This window comes from Watersipora subatra, chromosome 8, assembly GCF_963576615.1.
Source record: "Watersipora subatra chromosome 8, tzWatSuba1.1, whole genome shotgun sequence".
Lineage (NCBI taxonomy): Eukaryota > Metazoa > Bryozoa > Gymnolaemata > Cheilostomatida > Watersiporidae > Watersipora > Watersipora subatra.
Genome location: NC_088715.1, coordinates 42,817,496 through 42,844,308, shown reverse-complemented (window position 1 = coordinate 42,844,308; position 26,813 = coordinate 42,817,496). Strand labels below are relative to the sequence as shown.

General features: G+C 35.8%; 1 protein-coding gene across 7 annotated transcripts in view; it reads left to right on the top strand.

Annotated features, from left to right (window-relative positions):
* LOC137401522 (uncharacterized) overlaps positions 1–26,813 on the top strand; it is an 86,177-nt gene that overhangs the window by 16,907 nt on the left and 42,457 nt on the right. For all 7 annotated transcript variants that reach the window (XM_068087914.1, XM_068087912.1, XM_068087917.1 and 4 more), the window contains exons 2-9: positions 990–1,114; positions 2,685–2,806; positions 4,150–4,272; positions 5,597–5,755; positions 6,722–7,198; positions 15,507–15,569; positions 17,436–17,693; positions 20,565–20,642. In XM_068087914.1, coding sequence (XP_067944015.1) covers positions 990–1,114; positions 2,685–2,806; positions 4,150–4,272; positions 5,597–5,755; positions 6,722–7,198; positions 15,507–15,569; positions 17,436–17,693; positions 20,565–20,642 — 1,405 coding nt within the window. The remainder of the gene's footprint in view (positions 1–989; positions 1,115–2,684; positions 2,807–4,149; positions 4,273–5,596; positions 5,756–6,721; positions 7,199–15,506; positions 15,570–17,435; positions 17,694–20,564; positions 20,643–26,813) is intronic.

The following is a 26,813-nucleotide window of genomic DNA, read 5'->3' as shown; positions in this document are numbered from 1 at the left end:
ATCCCAACACTAGTGTAATCCCTGTTGTAGCATAGAAGGTATAGCACACTTAGCAATAGTTAGTCATGCTATTCATTGTGTAATGGTATCTCCTAAGAGACTGCTGTGTTTACATGTTCATAAGTAAAGACCAGCTACCATCAACCTTGTCCATTTTGATAGTAAGTTCATATCAATGCTGTCCTCCCTGTTATCCCTATTTTATTGCTCTGGCAACTCGATGTACACCAAGTCCATAGCAAATAAAAATTCATACTGGGATATATTACTAATTCTCAACGGTACAAATCGGAACAATTGCTGACTTGTGTTGAACTAGAATCCACTATATGCTCCCGGTGTCTTTTCTATTACATTGTTGGCAATAATGTCATGTCAATTGAAAATATTTTCCAAATTTTGCTTGTACAAGAATCAAAACAAAACAGCAAAAAGAAAAAAGGGCAGCAATTAGCCACTAAAATCAAAGGATTTGATGTATAGTGTTTAAAATACTTTTCTCTGCTAACAGAATGGATATTAGGTGGAAGATTGCTAAAGCAGTTAGTAATGATAAATTTAAAAATAATTGTTAGATGTTGTCTGCCATTTTTTCATATTATGTAAGTTGAATTGAGTTGAAAACCTGTAACTTAAAGACAAAATTGTCCTTGAAAAAAAATTGTAAAGATAACTCCATATTTTGGACTTGGAGCATATTGGCAATAATGCAATAACAAATATGTTTACAGTTGGAAATGTATGTCACAGCCTGCATGGTAAAATTGCTGAAGTTTGTAGTAGATATGTTTTAAAAATAGCTTGAGTTTTTTGCCTGCGATGCATTCTTTCCGCTTGGCCAGTAAATATCAGCGAGCAGTTGTATTCGGCTACCAAGTATTTGCTGGAGACTTCATCTACTAGGACTGATGATGTCCTTATGTGGTTAAGGCCCATTTTTATTGCAAATGGTTGTACTTACATGTATATCTGGTAACATTGATTGATAGGCCCAACACGTGCCCTTCTATGTGAAGAGACCCATCACTCTAGACACATCCTCTCATCCCCATATATTTGGCTATGAGAATGGAGGAAAAGCATCATCATACAGTGTGGATCTGTCACACTCTAGGTCAGTTACGTTTCTTCTCAGAGAGTGAATGAGAATGAGTGAATGATACTTGATTGACAAGAATAAACAGGTAAATGACAGGTGGCTGACCAGTATGACAGGTGACCGACAAGTATGGCAAGTGGCTGACAGGTGTGCCAGGTCAATTCTTAGTAAAGCATGCTTGAATATGTAGTTATGTAGGTTATGCGTTCTTACTGGGGAAAGTAAAAAGTTTTGTCCGACTTTAAATGTTTTTTGATTGAACGTTTAGAGGTGCTCTTCTATCCCTTCACAGTTTTTCCTTGATTTTTATTGAATCTTGCAGTGTTCCTGACAAAACTTTTTTTTACAAGAAAGAAACTCTAAAAAGGTCAAAATGTTTCTCTAGTCTTACTGGTTCCACCATACTGTACCACAACTGTTGGTTTTATTTACTAGAACATATTCAGGTGGAGATAAACAAGAATTCTTTTGTAGCATTTTGTTCATGTGTTTTGATTCTCGTTGCAAATCAATACATTCATATATCGAGCATATAGACAGCAGTGTGGGGCACATGGACAGCAGGGTTGGACAGCAGAAACTGCAATTAAATGAAGTAAATTATAAAGTGGTAGTTTAAATTGCATTAATACAGTTATTAATTTCGGGTTTGTGAATTTTTATTAATAATTGAACTAGCGAATCATCTTTTATTTGTACGTAATAATTTAATGATTTATTGTATACAATTATTCGATCGATCGTATTATTAATTGACCACAATCCTGCTCACCAGGGGACATGTGTTAGTTGTGAACTGCATGGAACTACCCTCTTTTACTGTATTAAATATCCTACTACTTGCATCCCTGTTACCGTAAAACCTCTATTTGAATGCCACCCCTATTTGACTACCACTATTATAATAGAAGGGTTGAACAATAGAGCCCCCATGGCATTCAAATAGAGGTTTTATGGTATTCATAAATGCTGGCCCTGTTCGTTACTGACAGGAACTCACCAGCATCTGCACTGGATTAAATTGATCACAGTAGACGTCTGTGCACCTGAACTTTTGCTGCAATTCTTGTCAAAAGGTTTGTCTGTCACAACAAAATCGTATTGCTAGGCAGCTCAATGTCAGCTTGTCTTAAACAGTAAGTCTGGATAGATATTTGTATTTCATGTACTTTGTCAGAGCTCAGGGCAAAGCCTTTAGTCTGAAAGTAGATTATGGTTGTTCATCAGTGGGATAAGTATGTGTACTCAATTGACTACATAGTCATGAGAGCCGGTATCAAGTGCTAGCGGGTGATGAGAAGTTTTTGAGACGAGAAGCCTTAAGACTACCCAAGGCCGCCAATTCTACCCAATTCCTCAAATTTAAGTTTTTCTCCAAACCTAAATTTCTCTATGCCATTTATATCGATATTGTTTTAATTTTACAAACGCCTCACTTTGCATTGGTTTCACTACAGATGTGCAAGTAATGTCTTGTTTGGTTCAACTCCATTTCTATTAAACCAGTGTTTGCAGAATACTTTCGTGTTGTGTAATGTCTTTGTAGAACTGTATTTAAAAGATTTAAAATGTTATGAACTCGCAGGTTCAGCAGGCCGAGGCACATGGACCAGCTGTCGGAGCCGGTCATTAAAACCCAGAGCAAGAGCCTTAGAGACGTCTTTGAGAAAGCGATATTAAATGGCGAAGTTGCAATACATTCCCCTGGTTAGTATCGCCTGCTTGCATCTTGTGGGTTTATTACAAAAGTATAACAAGTGACTTATACACAAAATTAGCATTGGATTTGTCTCCTCTGACTAATATTATGCTACACTTGGTTGCTGCTGCAGTAGTTTACATAAACAGACAAATATTGAAAATTGGTTACTGATAAATTGGCAGAGTGATGAATACTTTATACTAGTCACGATGAGGGTCCGCTATTATCAAGTCAAAGTTTTCAGTTGTGTATTGCTGAAGAACATCAGTCTGTGGTGTCAATCACTAAGATTCGAGAACAACTGCCCCCAGTAAAATTGTCCTAGGGGCAACTGTCCCTATAGGACAGTTGCCCCCTCATACATAATAAATTTGAAGAAAAAAATTGAAAAATATTTTATACTTTTCTGTTCAAAGTGTAATAATAATTTACAGCAACAATAAAGTTATGTCCCTTCATCAATAGCCACCAAATTAGTATCAGGACACACGGAGATCATACTCATAGAGTTCATCGAAAGTGAGTGTGATAAAATGAAGCTTACTTATGAAGGTTACGTGTTCGTGAAACAAAAAGAACTGGCCCCTACCCCTCCCCCTATACTAAAACTGTAAACTGTATGTTATATATCTCAACAAGTCTTGCACATGGCGAGTTTCAAGGTCTCTTGCGACAGCTAACCTGGAACTCAAATCTTGGAAACTTGTTTTTTAATTTCTAAAAAGTATTATTTGAGAGGCGGTTAACCTACAGGAGTCGTTGCCCTATGGAGGGCAATTGCCCGGAGGCAGTAATGCAAAAATAACTTAATTTGTTGCGCATCTTCTCATCAGCCAGACCACAGCATTGACATCGCTAATTTGTGTCTGTCTTGCCAAAAAAATGGCCTTCTTACGTCACCACTGGTTTTGTTCCAATATAATCATGGAATATCTTGTTTATATTGTTATGAATAAATTTAAGTTAAGCTTGCTGTCAGTTGACTTTTAACTTTTATCACCTGTCAGATTCTTTGAAATGCAATTTCCGCTGAAAGGTGGGAGCAGCACATTCCGTTTTATCTTCTGTTGAAACAAAAAAATGCTACAATACTGTTTTTGTAATGATTGCTCTAATATCTCGTTATACCTTTAATATTGTTTTATTTATGAGATAATAATAGTTCAATTGCTTTGGAATTATTACAACGAAATTAAAAACTAATCGGCCCTTCCAAGCAGTGTGCACACGATTAAATTTTGTTTATATCGTTATGTAACTAATTATTGAATTCTTACTTGCATTAAATTAGGGCTTGCATGGATTCTCCACAATAAAAAACCTCTAAGCTGCTTGTTTGTTCTTTTAGAAGAAGAGCCTGGAGTATTCAGGAATCCTAGTTTTATCACAGCCAGTCTTCCAAGACCCGAGAAATTAAATAAACTGAAACAGAAATCAGCCACAATAGGGGGAGATAACTACCTTCATTTGGGTATGTAGAAACGATTACCTCGATGGAACGAATGTAGAGAATAATGAGTACCTACCTGCGTCTAGTTGGTAGAGATAATGACCTGTGGGAATGTTTTACTGGTACAAGCAATTCAAGCATTAGTAAACCGCCTACTAGAGACCGTTTTTCTACATATACGTCAGTTCTGCATAAAATTATAAATCGTTGAGTCACGTTGTAACTCACCTTCTATACCTCTCAATCACTAGTATTACATGCTACGAATTTTTGAGCTTCGAAGTTGTGGTTTTGATCGTAGGAATGAGGAGGACGAATTTACATGATACGCAGGAGTGGTCGCACAACGCCAAATTATTCGTAGCTGATGAGTTTACGTGCTACAAAGAAATTGTCGTACAACTCCGCGTTTTCTATATTTCCGTACTTTTCAAACTATTAGCCGCTACTTTTTCTGATGATTTGAGCCATGTGGCTTATATAAGGGTGCGGCTAATCTGTGGCTTTTTTTTTCACCGCTAGGGCGCATTAACCAGAATCCTCGGCTATTGCCCCTCCAGCGCTGAAAGAAAATACGAAACAATGCCTAACGGTACTGTTCCGTTAGACACTAGGTTAAAACGCGTCGATTAATACGAAACAGTGCCATCAGGCACTGTTTCGTTTTAAACAGCAAAGTTACTGTCGTGTTAAAAAGCATCGTCCTGAGTTCTGCAGCCTATACAAAGGTGCGGCCTATGTATTGTTTTATTATTGTTTTTTTGAAAATAAAGTAGATGCGGCTTATATAGGGGATCGGTTTATAGTCCGAATAGTATGGTAATCTGTTGCGCTTCTATCTACAACGGGGCATATAATTTATATTGCCGCTGGCACTCCTGAAATGCGTCTAAGGTCAACTGTCAATGTCAAAGCATGTAAAAAAAATTTCTTTAAATTTTGGGGTTATCATTTTTTATTTTGAAGATAATATTTTTAAAACAATGTGCATTAAAAATAGGGATGCTGTGAGGACGTCAATAATGAAAACTATGAAAATCCAACCTCCGATCGCAAATATTTGTGTTATAATACGATTATCGATGTTTACATGATACACAGTACTTCGTTGTTGCTACGTTTTCAAAAATACCCCCTTCGAAACGGAGGTTTGAATCGCTTCAACGAGTTAAAGATTCGACCTTTTAAACCATTTACATGCTACGGAGATGAAAAATACTACAAAACTTTGTAGCATGTAACATTAGTGATTGTCTAGAGGTGCAGAAGATTTCAAAAAAATAATAATCTCAATTGTACCTCAGAGATTGCAGAATGAATTCAATTTCACACTTTACTGCCACAGGCATAGCGCATCACAGAAGCACAGACAACTTTGTAGACAGCGACAGCGGATCAGACACAGATCCTGGCAGACACAACGATGCTTATTTGGATGATGCGAGTAGCACCATATCGGACGAGTTGTTCAAGGCGAGCAGTGATGGTCCAGAGCAACTCCAACGTAGGTCACTCTAAATTTACCTGTTGTTAAAACTTTCAGTGTACAGACGCTCTCCAACATATGAACAAGATACTTTCTTGACGGCTTTCGTAGAGCGAATTTGTTTGTAAGTTGTCTCAGACTAACTTGTGCAGTGTGCTTGGGGAAAAAGTTTATCATTGCTTTTGCAAAAAGTTTTACAAATATCAATTCATAAAAGTTTTGCTCCGCTAAAAGAAGTGCGTGAATGCTAATATATACTAGTCCAGCAGTGCAGAACCCAGTCAGCAGGTACTGTGGAAGGCATTGAACAGCCAGAAGAAGATAAAATTGTTCCATACAAAAGCAACAATCACAATACAACCTGCTGAGCAAATTATGCAAATATTTCGTTTCAAAAATGTTAATTTTTTGTTTCTGTATTATAAATACAGTTCATTTATGTCTCATGTTCTTAAATATATATTTGTAACAATTAATAGATTGTTATTATATAGCTTATAAATTTACAGATTTATAGCATATTATTTGATAGCACCATAACAGTTATCTAAACTCAGCCTACAATGGACTAACACTTGGAACTCTCTTCAATTGGGCATAAAAAGCCAGATTGGCCTGCAAACTGTAGCAAAATATAGTTTTAAATGGTTATAGGGTAGCGTGTGTACGCACAACACCGTTCTTTTCTACCATAGTTCGGGACACGAATGTTTTCAAGTAGGGTAGCATCTGTACCTCAGAATGTGCTTAATACGGGTGTGTAGACGACTCCAAAGTAAGGTATTCCGCTTACCGCACTCCTCCAGGCTTTTCTTTGAAATTTGCTTTACGCTTGCAGCATGGTTCAAAATGGTAGGGCGTGGCTCAAATATATTGAGTTAATATGTATGTGATATGTATTTAGTATCATAATATACTGGGTTCTTCAACAAAAGAATTTGCCATATACTCCTTTATCAAAACATTTGGCTGTTTTGTCACTAGCGGAGGAAGAATTCAATATCCAGCCGCTGCCCCATCTGCTCGATATTGACAGTCATCAGGCAGGACGATCAACCCTCGGTGGCTTCTTCAAGCCCAAATATAGAGATTACCCTCATAACAACGTGCATCGGACTAGCGAACGACAACATAAGGAAGTCATCGACTGCGGAACAGGTCGTCAAAGTGGCAAAAGGGGTAACTCTTTACACAGACAACTTCCTAACTCTATACATAGAGATGATAGCCTTCGTGGGTACAGCACAGCTTTTCCTACAAATGGTAGAGATGTTGGCAAGTTGCCAAGAACTAGGTTTCCTAACGCTACTAGTCCAGAGAATTATTCTAGTCAGAGTAGGGATGTGGATCACAGTGTAGAGATGAGTCACAACCGATATCTTCCAAAAAAGAGACGATCTTCTCATTCACCTCGTCGCCATTCTCCTCGGTTGTCTTCAGGACAGGAAACCGCATTTAATGGTAAGTCTATGTCTGTTTGGGAAATGTTAGGCATTGTTGAAGAATTTATTTTACAATATTTTTTGTTTTGGTGTTTGTGAGGCACATACTTGCCAATTATTGTAGAAAAAAAAGCGTGAGATTGACGGTAAATGTAGTAGTTGAATCTGAAGCCTAGATTTCTTTGTGAAGTTTTTTTTTCTTCATTGGTACCTACATAGGAGACCATTCCACAATTTTATTCAATGTTTAGGTACTCTACTATCAATGTGAGGTCATGGTCGTTTGCCAACGATATGCCACAGCTCCATGTATAACCTTTGTTTATTGATGAAAAACTGTAGAACAAATCGTTAGACATCAATGTTGCTAAATCTAAATAGCCCAGGTTTTATGGCAAACATACGGTTTAATAGCGATCTGTTTCATTGTTGCTAACTTTGTATGATGGTGAGGGCTCACAACTAGTGAAAAAAGGGAAAATGACAAGTAAAAAAATTAAACCACTACTTTTATTGTAAAAGCTGGAGGAAAACGGGAGATTTTGTGAAAAAGGGAGACTGACTTAAAAAACTGGAGGGTCCCGGCCGAACCGGGAGACTTGGCAAGTATGGTGAGGCGTACTTTTCGAACAACTTATCTTTGGAACAAAATTATATTGCTAATAACTGTTTGATCCTAGTGTTTTCAAAGGTGAACTTGTGCAAGATTTTAGTAGATTTTATCAGAAAGTGTCGGTATTTTTTATCATTTGCGATTTTTTTGTTTGAGGTGGTCTGACTACCAGGATGTTTCAAGACGAACATAGACAAAACTAGATGGCGGTTAAAACGCTCAGAACGTTCAAAAAGTTCCTAGAAGTATCTAGAAGATTCTAAAATTCGGTAATTTACTGAAGGAAGGCGTTGTACAATAGGCTGATTAGCTCAGTCGGTTAAAGCATTGGTCTGATATGTCGAGAGTTGTGGGTTCAAACTCCACATTGGCCGACATTTTGTCACCTCGGTACAAAATTGTATTTAGCATCATTTTTATTTAAAAAGCCTCTTTCGGCCCTGACACCCCTTATGGGTAGTGACCCTGTGACCCCATACTCTTTTTATGGTTCAAACCTGAAATAAAAGCATATGGGCTTATATGTGTAGTATATATGTGTATATAATTTGACTGTCACTATGTCACAAGTCACAAAGTCACTATGGATTACGTAATAGATGTAGAAATACTCTTTTTCAAATTAGTGGAATCTTTGGTGCATATTTAAGTTGGTTTACCAGCCAAGAGTTGCGAGGACCTATTACGCGCATCTACACGTTGATGAGACGTAACAATGCACTTCCTTTTTTTAATGAAGAATTTCTAAAGTCATGGTTTCTGTCATCATCAGATGAAAATGGCTGATAGAGCTTGCAACTCGGGCTGAATTATGGTGCAATAATCTGTTATTAAATAAAATCAAGTCAAGATGGCTGATAAGAATATGCAAAAACATGTATGGCTTGTTTTTATATGCCCAGTTCTTTACTCCCTGCCTCTTAAACCACAAGCTGTAACTAATGACTTGTTAATACAGTTTTTATGAGGATTTAAAGTTATTTGAACATTTCCGTACAGTCTTGATATATTGCGGAGAATGTTTACATTGGTCGATTGTGATATGTAACTTTTGCTCTCTTCTGCAAAAATATATAGTTAATGTACTTACATCTGGAAATACTTGGAAATAAATATATGTATAATATATATTGTATATATATTATATATAATCATATATATATCATCATATATGTATATATATATTTTATAAATATTCAAAGTCAGGTGATCTAACAGAGCAGCTGCATCTTTTTAAGTCCACTCGTATTACTTCTGTGATTGTATAACCTCGCAATCGCCAGGCTACTCACCCCCACCATGCCTCACTTAGGAGTGTCTGGCAGCTGTTTACTTTTTATGAATGATGCATTTGGCTTCTCTAAGCCTGTGAAGTATGCGATTTGGTGTACTTGGGAGTATGAATAACAACTGCGTACCCCTCACTATTTCAGGAGTGATATGGTAGTTCTTTGTTGTGATTTTAGTCGCGATAATCGGATTGGGTAGTCTGTTGACAATGGGTAGAGGTTGAGTGGTGATGTAAGCTTTAAAAGCCATAACTTGAGCGTAACCAAGGCTACGATGACCAAGTTCTTGCCTTATAACAAGCAGCAGAGTAGGCTAAGAATGTTTACATAGATTCGTTCACAGAGTACAGACAGCAAAATTACAGTGTGTGGCAGCTATCACTGAAAGAAGCGCATGGGGGTAACTCCCAATTTAACATATGATAAGGATATGGTATATTATTATACAAAGGTTATGGGTAGGACTAAATGTTTATTTTGCATTCCATTCTATGATAGATATTTTTTCATTGTTTAGGCGCAAGGTATATGTAGAGTATTCGTAAGTGCTTTAAACAAGGTATATGTAGAGTATCCGTCGGTGCCTTAAACAAAGTAAATGTAGAGTATCCGTAAGTGTCTTAAACAAGGTATATGTAGAGTATCCGTAAGTGCCCTAAACAAGGTATATGTAGAGTATCCGTAAGTGCCCTAAACAAGGGATATGTAGAGTATCCGTCAGTGCCTTAAACAAGGTATATGTAGAGTATCCGTCAGTGCCTTAAACAAGGTATATGTAGAGTATCCGTAAGTGCCTTAAACAAAGTAAATGTAGAGTATCTGTAAGTGCCCTAAACAAGGTATATGTAGATTATCCGTAAGTTTCCTAAACAAAGTATATGTAGAGTATCCGAAAGTGCCTTAAACAAAGGAAATGTAGAGCATCCGCAAGTTCCCTAAAATGACAGGTGTTAACAAGTACCCTAAAATGACAGGTGTTATCAAGTTATGGCCTGCTGTTATTTTAGTATATGAAGATAAGTTAACTACTTGTGTGTTCCCTTTTGTTTCCTATTGACTTGCGTTAACTTCATGTTCTAAGCTGCCTCACTTGTTGAACCGCTGCCAGCACAGCTCGACATAGGTTATGAGGTCTTGTGGAATTTACTCAAAATCAAAGTTTTAACTTATAAGAGTTTTGTTTTTGCCCAAGCATTGAACTCTACAGTGATTGAAAACATTTCTCCAGCAATTATTTGCATCCAGCACTTTCTCCTGACAAGCTGCTATCATGGGTGGGGACTTGTTTACACAATACAATCAATGCTATACATGCCAGATATGAGTATTTCCCATTGATTTCTGCACTAGCTATGTATTTATAGCAGTGGCAAAACCTAGCCGGATTTCTCAGCTCCACCCTCCTGTATATAGAGATCATATGAAGGTCATCCGCCCAGAACAGTCTGATCTGTTTAATGTGGCAGCGTAACAGCATCTAATTTGATAATGGCTTAGAAGTTGGCCTCGACAATCTCTCATGTTTTCAGTCTCTCAGGCTCTGTAGTGATAAATTTGGTACGGTTGTAAATAAGAGAGGCATCTTACGTCTAAATATTATGAACAAGGAAATGTTTGTTTTGGGATTGGTGAACATGATATATGTATTTTCACAATTATAAAAGATATTAAGGCATATATAATTAATATCACACTTTTACCCAACATTTCATCTTGGAGTTTGTCACCCTTGCCTTTTTCAAATCATATTGGCTCAAGCAATTTATATGTTACTATGTGTTATGACAAAATGTTAAAACATGTGTAAAGAAATTTTAACAGTTTTGAGTGTTTATAGTTTTTGGCAGATTCACCATCTCTTGCGAATCACTTTTTATTTGAGATTACAAGTAAGACAACTGTTTTTCAGTTGCTTATAAAATAGTAAAAACCAGTAGACAGCTCGATTGCTAATGCAAATCAACCTATAGCAATCCTTTACTGCAGGAATAGGCTATTCCTACCGTAAAGATTGGTATTGCAGATGAATTCACAAATCATAAACATAAAAAATTGATCAAATAAAAACACTATTAAATTGAAAAAATCAAAAATTTCGATTCAAATTCAAATTTTGATTCAAATCAAAAAATCTAATTTTGTTTAAAAAATCATGATTTTTCCAACAATCGGAATAGCTCAATATTATTTAAAGTTCTCGCCTCCCACGGTTATTGTCTTGATTGACCACTCGAGCAATATCAGCTGGTCAGCACTCTCAAATGCTTCCTCTAATAATGGTTATAGTTCTGGCATCAATGGAAGGTGTGCATAGTAATGTACTTGGTATTCTTCTATTCACACTTGCCTACTCGTTAGGTTCTCAGATCTTTTGGTGTGACAAATATTATAGTAGTACCTGATCTTGGTGTGACAAATATTATAGTAGTACCTGATCTTGGTGTGACAATTATTATAGTAGTACCTGATCTTGGTTTGATAAGTAATTTTGGTCTCTTGAGTAATGCTTTGCTAAAATTGGCCAGGAAAGTGACACTTACCTGTTGTGAGTTTAAAATTAAAAATTTAATACTGTAAAATGGATAAAACTGATGTTTAGTATTTGATTGAAATGCGCTTCACTGAGTAGAGATGTTGAAATGCTAAATTGTTAAAAATAGGATTTTTTGTGTCACCTTTTGCGTCCAATCAGATGATAATGAGCTTTTGCTTCAACCAATCAGATGTTACGTAGCCATTGTTCGAGCCAATCCTGTGGTATGCAAATTTAATCAAAGGTTGCCGTGTCAGTGCAATGTTCAGATCTAGTGATGACAAGCCGTCCGGATTGTTGCTATCGAGCACTTCATCTACCTGAACATGGCTGATATCACAAAGGTGATTTTATAGACCACAGTAGTTAAGTTTATGCAATTTGGCCCTTTTCAAATATGGTCTCAGTAATGCCTTTCCAAAAAGTCGCATCAAGTAATGGCTCTAGATCCTGCTTCTTTAGCTTAAATTTTTTTTATTTATGGAGATTGGCACAAATCCTTTTTGTTCTTCAGTTATTTCTTCCCATTAGCAAAAGTGCCACCTGTGTTTAAAAATAGTTGTAACCCTCCAAAATGTTTTTGATTTAGTGAAACTAAATTATTGCTCAGTTTAATTATGGTTATGATGTAAAATATTATCCAAAATAGCTTTTTACAAAGTAATGTGAACCAGCGCAGCACTAGTTATTGCGTAGCGTTCAACCTTGAATGCTCTGTATGGGGCGTGACTGACAACCTCCCTCAGATGGTATGCAACCAGGAGATTAAAATCACTTGCGCCGACTTATTAACTCCACGTGTTCCTCATTTGAAATTGGCAATTGGTAGTGGCAGTGCAGAGTTAGGAGTTGATTTACGGCTTTACTCGGAAGTCATGCCTTAATTTATGCTTAAGTTATACCTGTATTTTTTGTAATACAATCTATAACATTAAATTTTTTTTCAAGGATGCAAAAGAAAAATTGCATATTCAAATTTTTATGTGGATGTACAAACACTGTATGATGAAACATATTGACTACCTTGGAATCTTCAAGATTTATTTGAAGGGCTTAAAATGTGGCCTCTAAAGGGTGGCTGACTGCACTGGTGGTCCCTTATGGTGCTTTGAAGACTTACTGTGCGCTGTCAAAGGTTAAGATATTCTCCGAGTGAGTCAATCACACGTGGATAGCTAAAAATGAAGGTCTAAATAGATTGAGACGGTCTTACGCTGTTATGTCTTGTATTATTCCAAGTAGTTATCTTTCCCTGTTCTCTTTGAAAAGAACATCACAAAAGGCAACAAGTAAGATAAGTTCTATTCGCATCATTTATAGTACGCTAAGAATTCTATTTGCAATGAACAGCTACAGTGAACCATCGCCATATAGTTTCAATTCATTCCTGTGTTGGCATGGTAAGGCGAAAATGTCATATACCATAATAATAGTAATTTGTCATAGTAATTATCTAATGCAAACGCCCTTGGTAAAAAAAATCAAAATTTTACATGTACATACATACTGTACATATTAAAAATTAGTAACAAATAGTGTGATAACCTTGGTAGCTATAGTTACCTGCAGTAACTTAACTGTATTAGTTGTTATGATCTGCAATAAAATGTACCATCACAATATAATATGTGCAGTACGCACAGTAGGGAGTATTTACCATGAGACAGTCGTACAACATGAATGTTGAATTTTCGTTGTAAGACTGTAAAATTTAAGTTGAATAAGTTTAGTTTACTGAAGACACACTTAAAGTTAAGTTTTAATATGTAGTTTACTAAACTAAACTTTAATTTTGTCATCATCCAAAGTTTTTTCACTTATCTGCTTCTGGTTTCGTTTCTGCTTTTACTTTTACTTATAACGGGTAATGCTGAACTGTGTGAGAGCAAACATTGTATCTTTTTCAGGCATTGTGGGAGGGAATTCAGCGAATAGAATGTCAACATTTTTGTTATTCTGACCTACTCAGCACACTGACTGCCAGATTTGAATTTTGATAAAAAAATTTTGATATTGTATGGTTAGAAAAATGTCATATGGTTGTGACGATAAAACATCTTGTTCCACATTGTAAGACGAAAAAAATCATATAACAGGGATATCATACTGTATTTATAGCGCACTGTATTTATATTGTAAACCTTATAAATTTGTCGAATGTGCTGTCCTTTGTTGACAGTTTGTTGAAACTCGCAGCGCCGGTATTGATGTAGTTCTGTAAGTCAACGAATATATATAAACGATTGCAATCTAAAACCTTTAGCAGCAATAATATACTCGCTTATACACTGGGTTTAACCAAACTGCAGATCATTGTTTAGCTCCATTGCAATCCTGACGATTCATACTGGACACTTGGTTGGCTATCACAGATAGCAGGATATGACCGTAAGGTCACCATTTTTGACCTTGTTTTATTAGTGAGGCCTAAAAATGCCTCTACCATGTTCTGTGAGTGTAGCTATATCGCTTGAATCATGCCTTCTAAGAGGCGTCTTATATCTTAAGGCACGTTCACACTATATCGCTATGTGTCGGTGTTAATCATTCAATACTTTGATGGTCATCTATGATAACACTGTTCAGACCATCACAAACCTATCTGCATTTACATCAGCGAATAATTCATGGCGTAGCATTTTCATTATAAACTGTAGTCGTGGAAGTCATGAAACGCTAGTCCCGCAGCAACTGTCATAAAAGAAAATATAGATCAAACAATCCATGAAGGCCAATCAATATCACCGAAATGGTACACATTGCGCAGGCTGTCGTGGGTGCATGGCAAACTATCGGAAAGGTTTGTCCGCCGCAATATTTTCCCGACGTATCCGCGACGCCTCGATCGGTTTATGGATCACATAGTTGATGAATAATCATGGAGAGGACAACTCCAACATGCCGCAAAGGAGTGTGAACTAGCTTTTAGCATTAAGAAATTCTCATATGGCTACCAATTGAGATGCTAATCCCTTATTCGCATCACTAAACCCTCCAGTGATGCAGTAATCTTGGGATTAGGTTGGGCTCAGTTTAGACATTTATTTATTGGCGTACTCACGTGTAGTATTCTGCGCTCATTCAGTTGTCGGTGGAGCTGTAGCCTAGCATGTGGTAAGAACATGTAGTTATTGTTTGATTTGTGGTTAGTTTTAATATTGTTGATCTGATATGTAAACTATTCTCTTTGAATCTTGTATCTAAGAAAATTCTATCAACTCTGCATATTTTTATGTTAGTTATCTACCTATAGATGCACATATGACTACCTATAGATGTGTATACGACTACCTATAGATGTGTATATGACTACCTATAGATGTTTATATGACTACCTATAGATGCGCATATGACTACCTATAGATGTGTATACGACTACCTATAGATGTGTATACGACTACCTATAGATGTGTATATGACTACCTATAGATGTTTATATGACTACCTATAGATGTGTATATGGCTACCTATAGATGTGTATATGACTACCTATAGATGCGTATATGAGAGGGAAATGGTGGCCAACATTTGGTGGTAAAGATTTGCAAGCAAATTGTACATATGCTGAGACTGATGAGCAAAAATCCTTGTACCAATTCAAACTTTTAATCAATATTGTTAAGAATATATTGTTTAATGCAATAAATATTTAGATTGAAAAGTTTTCCTTTGGAAAAGCTAATTGGTAAAAGAATATAATAGAACCACACCTTTTGGAGTTTTGCTGTGAAGGTGCTTGGGACGATTGTCTCTGTTGGATAACTTTTGCCCCCCTTCTTAATTAATGAATTTACAAATAATTTTTTATTACTTTGTTCAGAGTGCAATATTAATTTAGAACAAAAAGATAAATTGTTACGCTGTATAATCTTTGGTCCATTCTCTTTCACAGACCTTGAAGACATCGTACCAGCCAGTCCAGAGCTTCCAAGAGCGACTTCCAGACACCAGTCAGGTGAGACTCATCTAGACATTATATTCACCTGTAGGATGGCAGGTGGATTAGAGGTGTTGTGGGTATTGTTACTACCTTCTACATAACTTCAAAATGAACTGCAAGAGTCAGGAGATCTTTGTGCAGGGCGGTTGATTTTATTAAAATTTAGTACAAAAAAAGCGATTTGAAGGATTGTGATGCGAGAATAGGAAGTTCATTAGAATGTGTAATTAATCAAGTATTTCTTGTCTGTTATCATAGTTATTTTTATTCTCTATTCAATGAGAAATAAGCTTTCACTGACTCAATGGAGTTAAATTACTGGGGTTGTACTATTTTACGTCAGCTGTCATTCCTCGTGCTGACGCGATCGCTTCAATTTAAATACAAACTACTGTGCTGCAAGCATTTAATAAGTTACCCCTGAACATGGCTAACAGTGTTCGGTCTGTTTATGCAGGTAGAATAGAGCAGGTAGAATAGAGCTTTATGCTTGTTGGTTAAATCTTTGTTAGATACAAATACTGCTGCTTTTTTCTAGCCATAATTGTGACAGATTTTTGTCACTTCTGCACCAGAAACTTGACTAAAAAGATGTGTATATTTAGTCCAATCTTTCCTATAATAAAAGCTGTGGTCGTTCATCTGTTCGAAGTTATCGTTGGAGGCTGGGAAAAAAGATTGCATCGGGCAGGATTTGAACCCACAACATGTCTGCCACGTGCGCTAATCACTACCCTCGTAGGATTTTGTAGAAATCATGAGCATTTTTACTCAACATAATTGTACGCCTAGCTAGTATCTGTGTTTTGTCGGCCTATCTGATGATCTTTCAAGGCGCGCTAGACTGCCAGAGGGTTCATAGTTATAATATGGTTGTTTTAGTGACTACAGTTGCTCTTATTTGGTAAAACAATATGTGCTCTTTTTTGCAGTATGACAACTAATAATAATATATGATGCTTTTGTTATATTTGGTGCTATGATAAATTATGAAACCATCTCACATTTTAAGAGACATTTGCTGGTAGCGATGATTTACTGCTCTAGTTCTGCTAGAAACCACTACAAACCAAATTCCATTAGATACAGAATTTTTTAACAATTAATATGGATTGATTCTTCTATGAACATTATTTTTTACTCATAATTTCTGACAGCACTCTATCAGTTTTACCCTTTTGCTAAAAATAATTCCAAATTACTATAGTTTGCGTTAAATTGGAGTTAAATTATCCCATAGGTATAATAAACCCATTTTACATAAAGTTATATATACATTATATATATATATATATAATATATATATATTATTTGGAGTTATATACCCCATAGATATAATAAATGGGTTTATTATATCTATGTATACCCCTAAAAAATAATCAGTGTATGCAATAAACTGATTGGTCAATTTTTGGTAGGCTTCGCAGTTATGATTCAATGGAGCTTGCTGAATGAATCCCAGTCTTAGATATAAAACATCATCAATCAAGCTACCAAAAACAGCCAACAGTAGATCTGCAATGGTGTGATAACTCCAAATCAAATGTCTAACCATGCGGATTCGCAGCTGTGCAGTTGAGTTACCTTGTTACAGTGTTTCAATGAACATTCACATTTCACCGATTAACACGGATTAACACGGATTAACTTTCTTAAAAAAGATGAGGATTTCAACACCAGATGTTACAGCGCGCATTTGGAACTGCTCAAATCGAAATAAACATTATTGATGAGTGAAAATGTTTAAAATGGAATAGCCTGCGCAAAATTCTCTTGCACATCATCTGCAAGTGTCGTTTCCATCTTTCACTAACATTAAAATTTGATCAGGAAGTTGAAGTGCTGTCAATTTTTGCGTTAATTTATATTTCATTCTGACAGGTGAGGGTCGGGTAGACAGTGACGGCGCTCCGCTTGAACAGATGGAGATGGAACAGCCTGTGTGGGCCAAGGCTGAGATGCGAGAAATACGCCGTAGGAGGAGACGGAGAATCTGCTGCGGCCTGTCAGCTCTGGTCTTTGTTATTGCTATCGGGACAGCCATCGGGGTTGGCCTCATGATCGCTAGAAATACAGATAAAAACGGAGATAAGGTTCCTCCTAGCTTGACACCTATACTCATCAGCTCCACTCGGTCAGGTACAGAATCTTAGACTATATGTGTTCATATCCCAACATAGAAGTAATTGCATTAATTATCAAAATAAATATAAATATAATTTATTGAAATAAAAATATATTCTAAACTGTTAGCTGCTAGCAGCAATAAACAACATATATTTCACCATTGTTTAGACAAAAACACTGAAATATATTTACGTTATAGTTTAGAATAATTACAGTATTTATATATAATTTCTATATATATTATAGTATATATTTTGTAAACAGTGATCCCTCGCTATACCGTGCTTCATCGTCCACGGCTTCGCAGATTTTTTTACAGTCCACTGTGTTCTGAATCCTGATTGGCTCAGAGGCTTTACTGTTGTCTAGAAGTAAAATATTGATGCTCTACTGTAGTTTTTTCACTCGTCAACAGTTTTCGTTTCTGTACATTATGGCAAATTTACATTTGCAAATTTTCTCCGTGACTAAACCCACAAAGTCAAAGAAACGTTCTGCACTAACAAAGGGGTCTCTGGATGCGCCAAAGAGGCCAAGGAAGATGCTAACTGTTACAGAAGAAGTTACACTTCTGGGCATGCTAAAGAAAGGTAAAAGCTATGTGGCTGTAGGGCGCCATTGCGGAATAAATGAATCATAGAATAAATTTTGAGTTTTTTGAATAATTTGAATTTTTCGATGAATTTGAATCTTTGAATAATTTTAATATTACTTTGTTAATATTATTGTTTTTTAAACAAATTTTGGGCGTTAAAACAGGTTTTGATTTTTGGTTTCATTCTATAGTACAGTACTGCATTGTAAAATAATGAAGAAATAAAGCTGACTGCTTCACGGATTTCACTTACCATGGGTTATTTTTGGAATGCAACTCCCGCAATAAACGAGTGATCACTGTATATTATATATATAGTATATATATATTATATATAATATATGTAATATATATTTTATATAATGTATACATTATATATTTTAAAAGTTAAAATATTTATGTTGAAGACATTAAGTAAAGGATGTCACATATGATTACAGCATGGCCTGTGCCTCTTTAAATAGAACAGTATTTAAATGAGCAGTTTATTATTTGACGATTAATGTTACGAGAGAATAATAACAGGTTTGTTTTTACTTCTCTCCCGCTTTCTTTACATTGTTGGCAGCACATTCCTTAGATTGAAAGACCGTTTTGTTGATGTCTGTGAGACTGTGTGTCCTTTCATGACAGAAGCAGACATCTATGATAGTTGAGAGAAATAGTGAAACTGAATACATTGCTATATTTAAATATGAAACTAACCATAGTGTATTTACCTGGTTAACATCTACAGTCGAAATAGATCACTTACTCCTCTACTTGAAACCTCTACTTGAATGCCATCTCTATTTGAGCGCCACCTCTATTTGAGTGCCCCTATCGAAGAAGTGTTGACAAATACAACGCCACTCTTTAATTGAACCCCACATCTATTTGAGCTCCACTATAGAAAAAAGGTCGACAAATACAACGCCACCCTTTAATAGAACGCCACCTCTATTTGAGCACCACTATAGAAGAAGGGTCGAAAAGTACAATGCCACCCTTTAATTGAACACCACCTCTATTTGAGCACCACTTTGACATTCTTTGATCTTTACGAACTCATAATAGAAAGTGATCAGTAAAAAATAGTCCTCAAAATGGTAGTCATAATGACTTGGTTACATCAATAAGAATTAATTCTTTCATTGTTGCTGTTCGTACCGAAGTTCTTTTTGTAACTCCAAATCTTCGCTGTTTTTTTGTCAAAACTTTGAACACCATAGAAGTAATTAACAATATTAATAACTGTATCTTGTTTAACATGGTCTTGGTCATTTTAAAAACCATTTAACATTTACGATGGAATTTAGAGGCTAAATATCGTGTTATGTGCGCATGCATGTAAAAGTTGGTCATTATTTCCGAGAAAAGTATTTTAAATAGTGACGCGTAAAAGTTTTGCTCTGCTAAAAAATTGTTTGGATGCTAATATCGACTAGTTCAGCAGTGCAGAAGAAGAGTTGAGGTCAGCAAACGCTGTGGAAGGTATTGAGCAGCCAGAAGAACATTAAATGGTTTCAAACGAAAGCAACAATCAGAACGCAACTGGCCGAGCAAACGATGCAAATATTTTTGTTTCAAAAATGTTAATTTTTGTTTTTGCGTATATTATAAAATAATTTATTTAGGTCACAGGTTCTTGAATATATATTTGTAGCATTTGATAAATTATTATTATATAACTTATAAACTTGCAGATTTATAGCATATTATTTGATAGCGTCATTGCAGTAATCTGATCTTACAATGGATCGACGCTCTTAACTTCTCTTATATTGCACATAGAAAGCCAGTTTTGGCTGCTAACTGCAGCAAACATATCATTGAGTGCAATGAGCTTTCATGCAACTTCGTTAAATATAGTTACAAAGTAAAAATATGCCAAATTTGGGATAAAATAAAAAAATTTAAACCTAACAAATTGCAACAGAGGCTACAAGATTGTCGTAAGTTAATTTCAACCAAACATATCGACTGGTAGGTATGATACTCAGCTTCCTAACGCATATTTATTTAAAGGTCTACAACAAGTTGGAGGTAAGTTATAGTAGATAGGGTTGCGCCACTATGACCTCTGATGTAGCATTCCTTATCATTTTTAACAAAGCCCGCAAGTTTATCCGCAAAACGCAAGTGTCCCCTGAAATACTTATTCCACAGTAACTCAACCTGCCCATAATTCCAGTTCTACAAGATGGTGGACTGCTGAATATTCTCTAAACAAAGATTAATTGTGAATATCTACATGTAGCTTGCTTTTATTCATTGTAAACACGCATTTGTTTGTATGGTGTTGGCAGGAGAATCACCAAGCCCTAAGCCTACTTCCAGCATATACTCTACCACTACCACCGAACCACCAGGAATACAAAATATCAGTAAGTCTTTTCTATGTAATTTAAAAACATTTCAACTACAAAAATATTTGAGCCAATCAAATGACAGCTCACCACCTGGCCTATCAAATGGCTAAAATGTTATCGGTTGTCAATAGCTAGGGTTTTGGCCAGTATTTCGGTAGTTGTGGTCTAATAGGTAAATAGTTTTTTCGGCTGCTTGTCCGTGAGTCGTGGTGTTATAGCTGAGTTAAGTTCGATTTGTTTAGTTATCAAGCATTCCAAATAGACTGCTACAACTGCTACAGGATAGCTGTGGGCCAGCTGTCAGCCTTTCAATGGCCAATAGTTTAACAGATTTGTAGCTGGTCATATTCTGTACTATCTGGTCATATTCTGTACCAACTATCTGGTCATATTCTGTACCAACTATCTGGTCATATTCTGTACCCACTATCTGTTTATATTCTGTACCAACTATCTGGTCATATTGTGTACCCACCATCTGTTGATATTCTGTACCCAACTATCTGGTTGTATTCTGTACCAACTATCTAGTCATATTCTGTACCAACTATCTGGTCATATTCTGTACCCACCATCTGTTGATATTCTGTACCCAATTATCTGGTTGTATTCTGTACCAACTATCTAGTCATATTCTGTACCAACTATCTGGTCATATTCTGTACCCACCATCTGTTGATATTCTGTACCCAACTATCTGGTTGTATTCTGTACCAACTATCTAGTCATATTCTGTACCAACTATCTGGTCATATTCTGTACCCACCATCTGTTGATATTCTGTACCCAACTATCTGGTTGTATTCTGTACCAACTATCTAGTCATATTCTGTACCAACTATCTGGTCATATTCTGTACCCACTATCTGGTCATATTCTGTACCCACCATCTGTTGATATTCTGTACCCAACTATCTGGTTGTATTCTGTACCAACTATCTAGTCATATTCTGTACCAACTATCTGGTCATATTTTGTACCCACTATCTGTTTATATTCTGTACCCACTATCTGGTCATATTCTGTACCAACTATCTGGTCATATTCTGTACCCACTATCTGTTGATATTCTTTACCCCCTATCTGGTCATATTCTGTACCAACTATCTGGTCATATTCTGTACCCACCATCTGTTGATATTCTGTACCCAACCATCTGGTTGTATTTTGTACCAACTATCTAGTCATATTCTGTACCAACTATCTGGTCATATTCTGTACCAACTATCTGTTGATATTCTGTACCCACTATCTGGTCATATTCTGTACCCACTATCTGGTCATATTCTGTACCAACTATCTGGTCATATTCTGTACCCACTATCTGTTGATATTCTTTACCCCCTATCTGGTCATATTCTGTACCCACCATCTGTTGATATTCTGTACCCAACTATCTGGTTGTATTCTGTACCAACTATCTGGTCATATTCTGTACCCACTATCTGTTTATATTCTGTACCCACTATCTGGTTATATTCTGTACCAACTATCTGGTCATATTCTGTACCCACTATCTGGTCATATTCTGTACCCACCATCTGTTGATATTCTGTACCCAACTATCTGGTTGTATTCTGTACCAACTATTTAGTCATATTCTGTACCAACTATCTGGTCATATTCTGTACCCACTATCTGTTTATATTCTGTACCCACTATCTGGTCATATTCTGTACCAACTATCTGGTCATATTCTGTACCCACTATCTGGTCATATTCTGTACCCACCATCTGTTGATATTCTGTACCCAACTATCTGGTTGTATTCTGTACCAACTATCTAGTCATATTCTGTACCAACTATCTGGTCATATTCTGTACCCACCATCTGTTGATATTCTGTACCCAACTATCTGGTTTTCTGTACCAACTATCTAGTCATATTCTGTACCAACTATCTGGTCATATTCTGTACCCACCATCTGTTGATATTCTGTACCCAACTATCTGGTTGTATTCTGTACCAACTATCTAGTCATATTCTGTACCAACTATCTGGTCATATTCTGTACCCACTATCTGGTCATATTCTGTACCCACCATCTGTTGATATTCTGTACCCAACTATCTGGTTGTATTCTGTACCAACTATCTAGTCATATTCTGTACCAACTATCTGGTCATATTCTGTACCCACTATCTGTTTATATTCTGTACCCACTATCTGGTCATATTCTGTACCAACTATCTGGTCATACTCTGTACCCACTATCTGTTGATATTCTTTACCCCCTATCTGGTCATATTCTGTACCAACTATCTGGTCATATTCTGTACCCACCATCTGTTGATATTCTGTACCCAACTATCTGGTTGTATTCTGTACCAACTATCTAGTCATATTCTGTACCAACTATCTGGTCATATTCTGTACCCACTATCTGTTTATATTCTGTACCCATTATCTGGTCATATTCTGTACCAACTATCTGGTCATATTCTGTACCCACTATCTGTTGATATTCTTTACCCCCTATCTGGTCATATTCTGTACCCACCATCTGTTGATATTCTGTACCCAACTATCTGGTTGTATTCTGTACCAACTATCTAGTCATATTCTGTACCAACTATCTGGTCATATTCTGTACCCACTATCTGTTTATATTCTGTACCCACTATCTGGTCATATTCTGTACCAACTATCTGGTCATATTCTGTACCCACTATCTGTTGATATTCTTTACCCCCTATCTGGTCATATTCTGTACCCACCATCTGTTGATATTCTGTACCCAACTATCTGGTTGTATTCTGTACCAACTATCTAGTCATATTCTGTACCAACTATCTGGTCATATTCTGTACCAACTATCTGTTGATATTCTGTACCCACTATCTGGTCATATTCTGTACCCACTATCTGGTCATGCTCTGTACCAACTATCTGGTCATATTCTGTCCTTGTTTTGATAAACAGACTGAATTGAGTATTTAAAACGGCCCCAGGAGAGGATTAGTAGGTAAAATATGCTGAGCTTATAAATATTGTAAATCTGGGAGCTATTCATGTTTTTATCTTCCATCGGAGGAGATTTAATGAAGGGTGTGGTGTGGAATTATTGTGATTGCATGCAAAAACTGGTTTTATGTTGAAGCCTTGCAGATTGATGTTTACTAGCCATGTCCGTCCGTTCGTCTTCTTGTACTCATGGATAGCTCCCTAATTACCATTAGCCAATTAAACAGTGTGTTGAAGAGAGTCTCCAGCTGGTGGAGCCAGTCAACTGGTGGAGCCAGTATCGATTACAGAAAAAAAAGTTTTAAATATCCCTGATTAGCTCTAACCTACATGTAATTACCCAGAGAAATGCGAGTGCTTCAGAACCATTTCTCAGTGTCATGTTTTAAATGTGTTAATAGCCTTGGTCTACTCTGCATAGAGAATGTTTTCCATTGTGTACCTTGGTATACTTTGGCATACCTTATTGTAGCGTGGTATACCAAAGTACATATAGTATATAGTAGTATATCTTGGTGTACCTTACATGGAGAATATTTTTCAATGAAGTTCTCTTATCATGTCTGTCCATGTTTGTCAAATATCATGTAACTGGAGTAGAGATTAGTATTAGAATACAGTATAGTTCTCAAAAACTATGACTGGAGTTATCCTCACTTTTAGAGGCTCACTACAGTTTTGTTGCTGTTTTTGTGTATTCAGTGCCTTTTCATCGGTTACGAAGAGTCTATACTGGTGTTGCTTGTCTTCTGAAAAAAAAACTTTTAGGTGTATGTCGATGCATTTGAAGAAGCTTATATGCTATATTTAGCTCAAATCTCTATATTCAGTGATATTCTCGTTATAGTGATTCATTCAGCTCACACGCTATGTTATTGCTGTGTGCTGTGTGTTGTTAAAGGATTTAATTTAGCGCAATGGATACTCAGCCACGCTGATACATTGTTGTATTTTCTTATCTGTAACTACTTGCATTTTCAATCTATCCTTTATCAAACTAGATATTACTCGTAGAATAGTCTAGAAGTAACAATCTTTCAAGGATAAGATTTCTTTGTGGAACAAAATGTATGAATTTTGTTCCACAAAGAATGGGATTAAAGAAAGGGTGCTATGATTCCCCTATCACCCTTCCTTTCATCAAAGGGTTCTAAGGTAATACAGTCTTTGAATCATCAATGCAAACTGAGTACCAGTTCAGCCCTAGGTCTAAAGCAGTTGGCTCTGACCGTTTGCATCGCTCATCTAGGGCGGTACACGCTACATTAGTCGTTGGGAGTTTCCGAGTTACGCCCAATAGTATCCTAGTTGTAGCTTATACGCAATTAATTAATTTGATTACTGCCAAATGGTGGCAGACTTAAACCTACTGGAGGAAAGCGAGTTCATAGCTGTGCTAAAATTATTTAAGTATCTTGTAAATTTTTGTGATATGGCTGAAAAAAAATTGACAATGAATTATATACGAAAGAGTATTTTTATTTTTTCACGTTTGTAAATTAAAGAATTTAATTTTAGACTAAAAACAATGTTCACAGTTGTCAGAAATGTAGCTGTTACTTTTTTTTGGTGTTTGTCATAATGGTGAGAGATATGTTAGATAAATGGAATTAAAAGTTGACAGAAGATTAATGTTTAGAAATGTCAGATTTATTCATGATTATTCTTGTTATTAAATTATGACATATTGTAGGGCTTATCCGTTATAGTTTTCTATATAATATAGAAGTTTTGGATTCTCATACATGACCAACCAAGTGTGTATATATATATATATATATATATATATATATATATATATATATATATATATATATATATATACATGTGCATATATACCAGATATATTATGCAAGCACAATATACTTAGCTATATTATTCACATGCTCAAGTACTACCTGTATAGCCATTAAATTGAATTTAAAATTAAATTTGGAATTAAATTCAACTTTAAAAATAAATTATTTTTTGAGTTAGATCTAAAATTAAATCAAATTTAGGCTGGAGGATGCTGGCTATCTTTATCAAATGTATTATATGGTGTCAGTTGTGTCATATAATAAACATATTATTTACATATATAATATACAATAATAATTATGTTTACAACAAGAATAATATAATTTGTTGCTCATAGCTTATATACAGTTACTGACTGAGCTGCTAAAGTAAATACATGTACATGTATGTCAATCTAACTGAAAGACTTGCAACTTTTTAAATTTAGTTGATTATTTTATTGTTTTTCAAATTATTGTACACTAAATTATGTTTTTGACAATATCAAAAATTTAAAGGTCAAAATGCGACCATTGTCTTGTAGCAGAACATTGTACAATTGCTTGAATTAATTCACTTGCCAGTTTTATGAGTGGTTGTCTTCTCTTGTGGTATTACTCTTTGAGTTATAAAGTTTTAAGGTCGATCACTTCATCATCAGCGACAGATGAATGTTTATAGAAATCACTTATGATCTTACGTACTTGAATAGTATTTCTCCTGTAGATGTTTATGATAGTCTCTGTAGGTATGATGCACTTTGCCTTCCAATCCTAGAAAGTTGATTTTAAAGATGAACTCACATAAAATTGTAGTAGTTTTTATCAGAAAGTATCAGTATTTCTACAGTATCTGTACTAGCTGTCAGGATGTTTCTAGATTAAAATCAACAAAACTTGATTGCGATTAAAACGCTCGGAAGAAAACTACGTGTTGAAATGACATCACTAGTTGCTATTATTGCTATAGTTTATATTGGCTGTTACGTTCAAGTTGCGGCGTTACGCGTCTCTATTCTGTCAATCTCTTTGCAAGTACGTATGTACGTTATAATCGCACTTACGCTTGGCCAGACCATATTAGCTGCAATTAAATTTTTTCCATTTTAATCTTGAAACATCTTGCCAATCAGATCATTTCAAACATTAAAAACAATCGCAAATGATGGAAAAACACCGATACTTTCTGATAAACTCTACTAAAGATTTTGCAAGTCAAGTTTTAACGCCGTGCTGTATTTTGACCTACAAGTGAAAGCGGTTTATCTTGTACATGATGTGTGATTGTCTTATCTTGTACATGATGTGTAATTGTCTTATCTTGTACATGATGTGTAATTGAATTCTTATCTTCATGTTAATGTCCTTAGGCTAGGAATAATAACTGTCTTAACCTGAACTGTACTGACGGGTGGCTGTGGAGCGCGATGTAGTCATGTTTTT